The sequence below is a fragment of the Genypterus blacodes genome, unplaced genomic scaffold, assembly GCF_046128005.1.
Source record: "Genypterus blacodes isolate CSIRO-AG114 ecotype Tasmania unplaced genomic scaffold, CSIRO-AGI_Gbla_v1 ptg000085l_1, whole genome shotgun sequence".
Classification (NCBI taxonomy): domain Eukaryota; kingdom Metazoa; phylum Chordata; class Actinopteri; order Ophidiiformes; family Ophidiidae; genus Genypterus; species Genypterus blacodes.
The window spans coordinates 1,906,455-1,919,119 of record NW_027466890.1 but is presented as its reverse complement, the minus strand read 5'-3'; the positions used below and the strand labels follow the sequence as shown (position 1 = coordinate 1,919,119).

Below are 12,665 nucleotides of genomic sequence, written 5' to 3'. Positions count from 1 at the left end.
TTCAGACACCAGCGACTCGCTTTCTTTCACCCCCTTCTCTTTTCTCCTTTGCTCTCTTGCCGTCCTTTCCTCTTTGCTCTCCCGTTTCTCCCCTTGTACTCCAGTTACCGGCTGGAGGGAGCCCTGCGCCGCCAGCCAGAACACACACACACACACACACACACACTGACACAGACTGGACATCCAACACTATAGTGCGGCCAAACGGCTGAGGGTACACAGGTACAAAAGCTTTTTGCTGCCTCATTGTTATTTACTCAGGGTCAGCCATAGGTTAGGGCCCAGTCTTAATTAGCAGACATGACTTATACATGACTTATACAACTTATACAAACACGCACACGCAAACACACATGCTGCTATTCTAAAGCGTAGGTGGCCAGTGGGCACTTGGAGCACGCATCCCCACAGGTGCAACCAACTCGGAGCCGGCCAATGACAGAGACATGCCAGCCGACACACGCACACACACACAAGCCTAGCAGATCTAAGGTTTAGGATTGAAGGGTCGGGCGGGTGAAATGTAAGGAACCCTAACGAGGAACCTTACCCCAGGACATCAGACGACACAAAACAACGCCAGAACAAAAGTCATATCAATGATGGATGACAGTCTGGGGTCAGTGATCAGGTCGTGTGTCAGCAGGAATCAAACCCGGCAGACTGACGGACCTCAATGGCTTCAATAGCTCCTCCACAGATTGGATAGTTATTGATATATGGCCGGTGAGGAGAAAGCTGTGATGCCCCCGACTAGAGACTTCCTGTCTGTCCAAACAGGAAGCTGGAGGGTCATACAGGAGCCATTTCCTGCTCCTCCTCTGGTGCTCAGTTTCATGTTTGAGGGTTTGAATCTTCATGTTTATGCTCCAATGGAGGATGTGTGACAGTGAAAGTGAGGGCTTGTGTCTACAGGCTGTCCTGCTTCCTCAGAAGGTTGATTGATAAGTTCTGACCCTGGCACCAAGCTGTAAGCGAGTCATCTGAGCTCGTTACTCACCTCATTCGGTCCTCTCTCACTTTCACCTCGTCCCAAACACATGAAAAGGTCTTGAAACGTGCTGCAACACATTCGGTCTCATATGTTGACATCAAATCCACGATGCTGCAGTTTGTTTGTCAAGTTGGAGGACGATTGTGTTGAAATGAGCCATCTGGCCTGATTGCAGAGTGATATCAGCTGTGCTCAGTCGCTCTCTCCTCCCTTTTATGGTTTGTTAGTTCGATTACATTGAAGCGCATAAAGAAGTTAATATGACAAAGCCTAATAAGATGTACAGCGGCAGCGACGAAACAAATGCTCGCGTCTCTGAACAGCCCAGAAACATCCACATCAACTGAAGCCTGTTCTGCGTCCACACTAGCTACAACAACAGAGGCCTGCCACCATTACCAGTCTATATTACACTTCCAGAAAGTTTAGGTACACTCAGGATATACTGGTGTGTTAATTTGTTTGGGAAATGCTTACTGCTCTGCACTGTAATACGGCTCCAGGGAACAGAAGGGATCCAAGGCCAAACCATAAGGAAAGGAGGACTGGCATCAACAACAACAGTTTAATGATGCTCTGGTAATGGAGCGCAAGTGGGTCACTCAGGAAGAGTACTCACTCTGGTGGGCAGACACACACACGCACGCACGCGCACATTCTAAACACCCAATTGCTCCCAAGTATCTCTAAACATGCATGAACATATAAATGAAACACACACACCAGGACGTTCAGACTGCAGGGGAGATGCCGACGTTCAGGTGCACACAAGTAGTTATACACACCCATGCAAACACACACACACACACACACACACACACACACACACACACACACACACACACAGTCTACTCGCTCAGACAACTATAGACAACCAAACCTTTTAACTTCAATGGCTTGTAATGTGTTTTAATGTCTCTGGGATCTTTAACTGTAAGGCCTAAGTACAGTCCTGTGCTCATCGCGGATGGGTCAGGACTTTCACTCGCTGATAGTAAACAAGTCTGAATAATTCAGAGGGTGAAAATAACATTTTATTATTTATCTATTACTGCTTCAGGGTTGCGATCCGATGAGTGCGGGTGTGTGAGTCGATAATGGGAAACGCGATCACTGTTCTCGAAACTGAAATCAAAGGACGTCTGGGTTGATCGCAGGTCTGTCCGGCATGTTCGCAGTTTTCCGTGGAATTTTGTTTCTATTGTTTTCCCGAAGAATGGCTGAAATCTTTCTTTGATCTGATTTTAAGAAATAGAATTTAAAATGTTTTTGGGGGCGTTATTTACCTGTTGATACTTTTAAAATGACTGATTGATTTTAGAGATCGTCTACATCAAACACATTTCCAATCGAACACATCCACAGATCAATAATCATAGATCGTATTTAAATTAGGCGTCTCATCCCTACTAATACTGTCTAGTCTTTCAAAAAGAAAAGAGTCCCTCAGTTACATTAGTGAGCCTCTACCGCCCCTTTGTGGCTTGTTTGGTGTACTGCATGTCGCTCTGCTCAGGGTTTCTGCAGTCATTTGCAAATTAGATTCCAATACTTTTCATTCCTTTTTTCAAAGATAACACACATGTTTATTCTCTGTGCAGTTTGGTCCTGACATTATTACAGAGGATTGAGGTTCTGAGTCATATTGGTTCATTAGTTCTTCCCACAACTAATGAACATTGAATTGACTTTAAAACACACACACACACACACACACACACACACACACACACACACACACAATTACCAGGTGAATTACTGCAGTGTTATTAGTGTGCACTGTAAAAGTAATTGGAAACTCATCCCTGCTAGTAGACGAGAGTGATCCTACAGGTTTGCTGCTGTCAGAGAGAGGAAGAGCGTGAAATCGTAATGAAACTGAGCAATAACATCAGATGAGACGTAAAAACCTTCCACTTCCTGTGAAACTGGGGAGAAGCGACTGATCTGGGGAAGGCAATGCTGTCGACACAATAAAACAAACACACACCTTAAATCTGAATGTGTGTCTCGCCTCCTGCACAGCCGTGGAGAAGCGCTTTACCTCCCGTCATTGTTTTGAGGATTGTAGTTCAGCGGACGACCTTGGAACGACCCCTTGATCATAATTTTAAGGCTCTCTATATGCTCCAAGTAGCAGCAGCAGCATTGATGTTACCATAGCAACGGTGTGGCTTTGCAGCTGGAAGGTGAAGCCCGGCTGTTAGGAGAGAAGACGGATAAATGAAATACACTGGGAGAGATGATACAAGTTTTGTGAGTTTATTGTGGCATAATAATAATAAATGAATGTTTCTGCTCGAGTGCTTTTACAAGTACACTTAAATCAAAGGCACAGGGACGGGGGTGATGGGGGGTGATGGGGGGAATACTGGTTGAGATGGTGGATACCCTGACCTGAGGGAGAGCCCAGTCTGTCCGCTGTGATTGCTTCGGGACAATCACAGCACTCGACTGCTTCTGCAAACGTCAACCTTCAGTCAAATAAATGTTCAGGGTATTCACCACATTATAGGAATGACTTCTGGTATTTCGATTTTTTCAAATATTCAGGAAGAAAAAAAAACGCAACCCCCTCCGAAAAAAATCCCCTTCAAACACGTTGGAAAAATGTTAAAAACATTTTTCATGAGCTCATCGATGACGTCACACTCCAAAGCAACCGTGCTAGCAACCACTCTATGCACCATAGCAACTACCCTCCCCTTCATGACCTCATCAACGACATGATACTGCAGAGCATCCTCATATACCATGGCAACCGCCATAGCAACCACGCTGTACAATTTTCAGCAATAAGCCTTCACTGCGCATTTTCTTCAGGAGACGCATTCTGTTCCAACTCAGCCAAAGGCCACGGGCCCAACAATGATGTCACCGTTACTGTCCGTCGGTGACGTCGCTCTCATCCTACAGGAGCATGATGCATCCTTTTGTTCTCATGGTTTTCTGTTAGTTCGTCACTTTATAGGACACACTGGCTCTGTGTTTGACAAAGTTTGATATTGCAATGGTGGCAGATCCGGGTTAGGACATGCTGGAGCAGCGCACTGAGGGGGACCCCATCTGGGTCAGGACCTTGTCCAACCACTGGAGGGGGCCGTTGAGATGCAGTTCAATCCAACAGGGAGTGCTGGTGACCGTCTGGCGTCTGCGGGGAAACAAATGGTAGGGTCAGGGTCCAGATACAGTGACAGCTCTGAGCAGAGGTGAAGAAGAGCAGCGCCTCACCTGTACTCCGCCCCCCAGCCCTTCACAAAGCTCATCCTGATGGTGCACATCCTGGTGAGCTGGTACACCGCCTCAAACCCCTGGTTGACTGACTGGGCCAGCAGTGCAGCAAACTCCTGGTTGTTGAAAATCTTCAAATTGCATCCTGCGAAAGAAAACACAGGTGGATCAATTTGAGCAAGTTTGGGGAATATTAAAATGTTGGTCATATGGACAGATCTGATGAGGGGGAGGATCTTCATCCCCCAGCAGCACCACAGGGCCAATGTGCAGCTCCTCCACTGTACCTGGGGGAATCTTGCAGACGGTGGCAGGGTGCCAGCCGTATCGCTGGTTGCAGTTGGGACTCTGGACAAAAATGGCACTGTCGCTCAGGCACTCTGCAAACACCTCGCCTCCGATGTAATACAACCGCACGCCACGACCTGCCGGGCACAGAGAGAGAGAGAGAGACAGAGAGAGAGAGAGAGAGAGAGAGAGTGAGAGGAGGGACAGAGAGAGGAAGACAGATCCAGCCGAACCATCTGTGCTGTGGCTCTTTAGGTTTGTCGTACCTATGTGCCTCCTCGTCATTTCCACGGTTGCGTTCCTGTTGACGTTGCTAAGGAGCCCGAGACAGAAGCGCTCGGAGTTGGAGGGGTCCGTGAAGCCGTCCACGGTCAGAGACGGCTGAGAGGCGTGGAACGTCTCCCCGACGCGCTGGTTGAGCTCGTAGTACGCTATAGAGCACCAGAAGGCCGGCTCGCTGTAGGTGACGGGCTGGAGGTCTAGATGGAGGACGTGGAGACAAAGTTTAACACCAGGACATCAGAAGACTAATCAATTCTTCTAGTGACTTAGATCCTACAGCTTTCCATCCATACAGACATGGGAACGCTCTTACCCATGCCATTACTGACAGGCGACAAGGTGCTGGGTGACAGTTCAGCAGGAGAGCCTGGAACAAAACACACACACACAGGATATGGAGAAACAGCCTGTTATGCTGATTATGAATCGAGTGTGTGACTTGATGTTATTGCGTGTTTGTGTAGAGGAGCAGAGCTTTAGGAGCTACCTGAGTCTATACTTTGACTCATCTGCTGGTCGCTCGTCTCTCCATCTTCGCTGATGTAGCCGGGGGGAGGAGTCTCTGTGAGAACAAACACGGCCGCGTCAGTGTGAACCAGGAGAACGTCGACAAACGACACAGGGAGGAGGAATCTGTGTGACGGAGCGAGGAGCAGCCGTGACATGCAGAGGTTGAGCGGTGGTTTGATGCCTTGATCACACACCTGGTATATAGTTATTAGGAGGGTCTATGCCTGCGGGGAAGTTGGTGTTCTCGGGTATGGAAAGTGTGTAGTCGTCTAGAGGCGGCAGCTCCGTCAGAATCTCTGTGTGACGCGGCACCAAGACAGGAGGAAGAACTGGAGACAGAGAGCCGCGTCACTCACACAGACAGAATGATTTGTTATGCAAATACGACGAAAATGCTTGGATTTGGACTTTTGGAGGAGCCGTCGTCATCCTTACCGGGCGTCTCCACCCTCTGGTAGTGGTAGGGGTTGACGCACACTTCGTCCTTCTTGAGGTTGAAGGCGTACTGGCAGGCGTCCACGGCCCTCAGCTCGTGGTGGCTGTGCAGGTCGGGCCATCGCCACAGGCGGCAGTAGATGACGTGCGGCAGGCCCTTACGGTGGGACACCTGGAGACGCCCGTCCAGAGACCTGAGGGGACGACGGGCAGGAGACGGGAACCAGGGATGATAGTTTGTTCACCTGATGATGGTTTATGATCTATTAAGGAGTTAGGTTCCTTTAGCTTTCTTAACTAAACTGGTTTGATGGACAGACTGAGCTTCTTAATTTTTTAACACAGAGGTGGAATTTCTCTAATCTTTATTCTGAAAGGTTATCAATACAACATCCTCAACCAATCATCATCCTGCAGTGATCATCCTAACCAGGAACACTCAAAAAGAACAGAGGCTTATTTACACATTGTTATGCAAATTCCACACAGCTGCAGAGTGTGTGTGTGTGTGTGTGTGTGTGTGTGTGTGTGTGTGTGTGTGTGTGTGTGTGTGTGTGTGTGTGTGTGTGTGTGTGTGTGTGTTTGTGTGTGTGTGTGTGTGTGTGTGTGTGTGTGTGTTCACCTGCGGTGGTCAGGGTATCCGTACATGCCTGAAGAGTCCCACTGCTCTATCATGTGGCCTGAGCTCAGACCCCACAGATCTGAGCACGTACTACACACACACACACAGAAAGCATACATACACAAATACATACACACACACACACACACACACACACGCGCACACGACAAAGACAAATGCAAAAGGGATACAAAATAAAAAACAAATAGATGGTAAACATGAGGCGATTCATTGCAAATGAGTAGGATGAGTGGGTCATGGGTTCTTATTGGCCTGAGGAAGACGAGGGAGGCCTTCCTCCCCTTCAATAAGAGACACGGGTGACGGGCGATGGTGTGACGGACAGTGCTGTGGTGGATTTGGTGAAAAGTCCACAAACAGGCAAGACACAACAACACGACGATCGATTTGCATCCCGGGCAGACGATTTACAAGACGGGGGAACTCTGAGTGTGAGAATGTGTGAGGAAACGACACACAGGACACACAGAGGACACACACACACACACAGGACACACAGGACACGCAGGACACACAGAGGACACCCAAGGCGGACATACATAGAGGACACACACAGGACACACACAGGACACACACAGAGGCCACACGGCCATGTGCCGGAAATGTTCACCACGCAAAAAAGCTGCCGCATCATGGGACAACAGAGAACACACACACACACGGGAGCGATGTTAAGTGTGCGTGCGTGCGTTTCTCCTCACTGATCAGAGACATGACGCTGCCAGACACGATGGCGCAAGAGCGAATAACTCGACACTCGTCAAAGAGCAAAAACCACCACCCGTGTTGTTGCCTTGGTGCCCTTGAGCAGCACGTCTGGTCTCCACTGCCTCACCTCCGGCGCTCCCTTTAGATAGACGGCATCTCGCCCCAGACAGCTCCCGTGTGACACACGCACGCACGCACGCACGCACGCACGCACGCACGCACGCACGCACGCACGCACGCACGCACGCACGCACGCACGCACGCACGCACGCACGCACGCACACACACACACACACACACACACACACACACACACACACACACACACACACACACACACACACACACACACACACACACACACACACACACACACACACACACACACACACACACACACACACACACACACACACACACACACACACACACACACACACACACACACACACACACACACACACACACACACACACACACACACACACACACACACACACACACACACACACACTTTGCATGTACGTGCTTCTTCTTCTTTCAGGCCGTTTGTGCTCCTTTCTGCTTCCTCTCTTGTTTTACATTGATGGCTCTTCCTCTCCTCTCCTCTTGTTTCTCTCTGTAGTGCTGCACAATTACCAAACCGTTCTGAGGTGATTACGTCTTCCTACAGACGCCCAGACTCCAAAACGTTGTGTGTGAACCAAACGGTCCTGCGGTAACATTCCTTCTTACGTTTACAATTTCCTTGCTCTTTAAATCATAGTTGTAGTGTTGACACACATTGCCTGACTACATGGACGTTCATCACTGGCTCTGACTCGTGAGTCTTTGAGGCCTCCTTCCCTGTAGGGTTCCACCTGGACGTGGGGACGTTGTCTTGTTTGCGTAATCATGCAACAGAAGGGAAATCTATACTGACAGACACGTGACCTGCAGAGGACCTACATCCTACAGGTCAGGACATAAAGAGCTTCTTCCTGCACGTCTAGAGATCTATAGCATGCACATTCTTTCACAAATCAAGTCACAACTGCTTCAACTACATTTCCTCAAACTGCAGCAAAAATGTACACTTTGTTGTTCTCCGTAAAATTAAACGTGGTGGCGCTCTGATGGAAACTAATGTGCTGTATACGAAAGGTCAGGCGAGTAGACGGATGATGTCATTTGACATCTTAGCCATTTGGTTTTGGACGCGGCTGCGAAGTAAAAATGCAGGAAATCAGCGAGCAGCAGCGTAATATTATCTGGAGAAGGCCGAAGCAGAGGTCTGCTGCTGTGTGGTGAGCACAGAGATCAGGTTACGCTGCAGGACGCTGCTCAGACTCCATCATCAAACATTACATCAGGTATGTACACTACAACTACTGCTGCTGCTCACTGTCTGTGCTTCAAAATGGAGCCTTGTTAGCGGGAACACACACTTATGAGGAGCAGACGGCCTTCAGCTGGGGATAATGGAGAAATGTAAACCAGCTAAGACGTCTCCACATCACAGAGAGTCAGACACAGTTATCAGAGATCTTGTCAAATGAGGTTTTTGCTTCAGGTTTACTGTCTTACAGTGAGAGACGGTGTGTGTGTGACACACTAGCCCTCATGTCTCGGCCATTCGTCATCCACAGCCAAAGTCTCCAGTTAGTCTTTCCTCATTACATCACATGGCAGCCAGCATGGGGCCCAACATCTCTCTCTCACACGCACACGCACACGCACACACACACACGCACACACACACACCTTGTAATTGGGTCAAAACAAACACTTGTGCGTCTTGAGCGCTGACAAAGACAGCATCCGTTTCCCCCAATTGGATTTCACTTCTGCTGCCACGCTGACCTGTGGCACGGCGGCGGGGGGAAGTGGATCTGCTGGTTAGCGGAAGCGCTTCTCTCTGCGAGCCTGCGGCCGCCCGTCACGTTCCACTCCAACTTTCAATAACAACTCTTCACCGCGGCGCACCACAATACAGGAAGTGTGGTCATGTGCGAGCAAAAAAGGAAAAAGAGTGTTTTCTGTGTGTGTGTGTGTGTGTGTGCGTCTTCATCCCTCACCTGGGTATGGTGACACACTTGGTGTTGCTGTTCTGCGTGCTCACAGCCTTCTCCAGCTCGTCCAGCTGCCCCGTCTTCTTCAGCTTCTTCACCAGGCTCTTCACCGCCTTCTCGCACCACTTCTCCTCCTGCCCTCCGTTCTGCTCGCCCACCCCTCCGATCCCCCCGCCCGCTCCGCCACCACTGCTGCCCGGCGTCTTCTTCCATCCCAACAGCCGCTTCACCACCGGGGGGGTGAAGGGAAGGATGGAGGACATGGTGGCCGTGTGTGTGTGTGTGTGTTATCTGACTACTAAGCCAAAAGTAAGGGGAGGGTTAACAGGTAGGGGCTTATGTGGTTATATAGATGAGATGTCCCTCTCCTCAAGGTTACTGCATTGATTTTGGGGGATTGAACTTCTAATTAAACTTTCTGGAGTTTGGCAGTAGAGGAGAGTCCAAGATGACCTAAGAGACAAGGCAAAGAGGAAGAAGGAATAACTACAGTATATGATTTACTTTTTAAATCAATCAACAAACAAAAGTGTTGAGTGCTGCCAACTACATTCTGTGAAGACCCAAGTTCACCATCTGACATGTGACAGACCAGGACCCAAGGTGATGTCATATCTCAGGCTGCTGCCCTCTTCTTCATGCCTGAGACCAAATCTGTTGTCTGACCGCTTCATAGATTATTAGTTGATTATCTCATCAGCCTTTTGACTACACCGACTTCTGAACATACTTACAGATCAATTCTTTTCATGGCCTTACGTGTAAATATGAGAGGACGCGGCTGCAGAGGAAGAGCAATCTGAGGAAGGCTGAGCTGAAAAGTCCATTCTAACGATCAAATTAAAAATGAAAGCGTATCCTCTCTGTTCTGAGACCTCAAACACCCTCCTGCTGTCTGGGCTCGCGTCGGGCTACAGTCGGATCACATAACAGAAGAGTGCAGGAGATTATTGATCAATGGAACTTAAATAAATGCAGTTACAACTCCTCTTTAAAGCAAAGCTCCTCTGGCTTGTTGTGAACTCCATAAACAGGAAGGAGCGGATAACTGCACGTCCAGGCCGCTTCCAAGAATTCATCTCGCATGCTTAACTCTCAGACTGATACTCCGACTGCCAGAGCATCCAGAGCGTTCCTGAAAGCACCAACCACAGAGTCAAAGCTGTGATTTCTTGTAACAGTCTAAACATCATCACTGATCTGTTTTGGTAATAAAAAAATTTATCAAAAAGGAAATATATGAAGCTTTTGGACATTTGGATGAAAACGCTTCTCCAGTCCAACTCTAAACTGTTTACATGTTATGCTGAGGCAATTTATTGATAAGTGACTGAAGAGGAAAAGTATCAACAACACTTTGACCAACAACTAATCAATCGTTGCTTACTGAGGATTTGTTGCTTTCGCTCTCGTGTGTCTGTGAATCGAATCAGCTGTTGTTTGGTCATCGAGCTGTTTGAAGTCATTACTCTGAGCTCCGCGGCCACTGACAGGTTCATCATTAATTAAAGTCATGATAAGCTAGAGTCCTGCTGATGATACTGCAGCACGACCAAACTGAATGAAGACACGCGAGGAAAATGTAGCAATGCGTTGATGTATTTAAGTTGACTACAATCTTGTTGACCCCCAGACTGGTGAGTGATTTGAGGTGTGGAGCAGCTCGTTACGCCCCTGGAGAGCATGGACGTTTTAAAACTGTGCTTTAGTGCGAGTCCGAAGTAAATCTCTGACTTACTGACTTAGAAACACTACAAGCAATGCAGGTGTTTCTTTGTTGACATGGAAATGAATGAAGGTTAGTATAGATTTAAGGAACCACAGACTTCAGGCGCTGGAGCCCAAACACTCAAACTGTCTTGTTTTGTTTAGGTGACTTGGACTCTGCGGATAAAAACTACTCTGTAACAAACAAACAAAGGTTACTGACGCTGCACCCACGCAGGTGATGTTCACTCAGACCGGCACGTTAAAGCGAGTGGTTTCAATTTGTCATATGGAAACACTTAATGTGTTTTATGTGTATATGTCTGATAGTTCGCTGCTCCTCCCCCGAAAAACAGAGAAAGAAAGAATCCGCTAGCAAGCTCGCTACGAGCTAACAAACAGAGCTGTGCCATGTTGTTATCGCCGACAAAGCGAAGCCGTTTCTTCCATTAAAGCGCGCTTACCCGGGGCGGAGGTGCTGGGAGGTCAGACGCTCAGGCCGGCAGCTGTCAGAAACGCCTTCAGCTTCATTTTTAATCCGCCGCAGAGACTTTAAAATGTTAATTCCAACGTCCGAGTCGCCGGGATAAAGGCCCCCTCATTCAGAGCGCAACCGAACGTGTTTGACACCAGGGAAAACAAGACGGTGACGCCGCGCTTACGCCCCGCCCTCTCTACGCTCCTATTGGCTGGAGTCTGAGTCTCAGCCGATAACCTGTTGGCAGGCGGAGTTTCTATTGGCTTGGCACTCTGCCTGTCAAATGTCACCGTGTCCAAAGGTATTTGAGTTTATCGCGGTGGCATCTTGATTGTGCTTTTGTAATCTCAACACCAGAGGCTCATCAAAGAACAATACTACTATACTTTACTATACTGTAATATACTATTCTATACTATAATAAACTACACCACACTACACTACACTACACTACACTATATTATGCTATGCTATACTATACTATACTGCATTACACTTCACTACACTATACTACGTATATACAATACAATACAATACCAAACTATACTATACTATACTGCACTATTCTATACTATACTATACTATACTATACTATACTGACCTGAAGTTCTTTTATCTACCTTTGTTGAACGCACTTATTGGAAGTCGCTTTGGATAAAAGCGTCTGCTACATGACCGTAATGTACTATACTATACTATACTATACTATACTATACTATACTATACTGTGCTGTACTATACTAAACTATACTATACTATACTAAACTATTCTAAACTGTGCTGTACTATATACTGCATTATGCTATACTGTACTGTACTGTACTAAACAATACTATAAAGTAAAATCTGGTCTTAAAATGATAGTTGCTGAGTAAAATGCCATATAGTGTTATATATTAAACAGAATTATCTTATTAGCTATTATTATTAGCTATGATGAATTGAAAGGCGTCACCACAATAACGTAACCACAGCTTCCAGATAAATGAAGTGACTCAAAATGTGAAATATTTCCCATGAATAGTGGATGATGCCATATGTGTTACCGACGCCAGAAATGGTTTGTGTAACAGGTTGTGTATTTTTGTGAGGCATGTCTTCACTCTTGATCAGCTGATGAACACATGAACTGCTGGTTCTGCCTCATTAAGTCCAGACATCAGTATCCTAAATGAAGTTATTAAGACGTGTCAGGTTTCTAAAATACTTCTTCACTAATCACGTTGATAATTGCCCAGAGAATCTTTTCCTGCGCGTCATTTGTCATGGCCATGCAAATATGATGAACCTGAATGCAAATCGCAGCAGACGGCGGAGAGGAGAGAGAGAGAGAGAGTG

General features: G+C 47.4%; 1 protein-coding gene across 3 annotated transcripts; it reads right to left on the bottom strand.

Annotated features, from left to right (window-relative positions):
- Nucleotides 1-3,251: 3,251 nt before the first annotated feature.
- Nucleotides 3,252-11,483, bottom strand: smad2 (SMAD family member 2). 3 transcript variants are annotated; one of them, XM_076158688.1, is made up of 13 exons: nt 11,314-11,483; nt 9,877-10,277; nt 9,690-9,803; nt 9,149-9,595; nt 6,363-6,452; nt 5,741-5,934; nt 5,500-5,634; nt 5,283-5,357; nt 5,109-5,162; nt 4,780-4,992; nt 4,513-4,650; nt 4,226-4,370; nt 3,252-4,145 (listed from the first exon to the last, which is right to left on the bottom strand). In XM_076158688.1, the coding sequence occupies exons 4-13, from the start codon at nt 9,403-9,405 to the stop codon at nt 4,022-4,024; spliced, it is 1,425 nt and encodes a 474-aa protein (XP_076014803.1). In that variant the 5' UTR covers nt 9,406-9,595; nt 9,690-9,803; nt 9,877-10,277; nt 11,314-11,483; the 3' UTR covers nt 3,252-4,021. The 3 variants fall into 3 exon arrangements, with proteins under 3 accessions (XP_076014803.1, XP_076014802.1, XP_076014801.1); XM_076158687.1 differs by having other exon boundaries at nt 9,690-10,277; XM_076158686.1 differs by lacking the exons at nt 9,690-9,803; nt 9,877-10,277.
- Nucleotides 11,484-12,665: the final 1,182 nt, after the last annotated feature.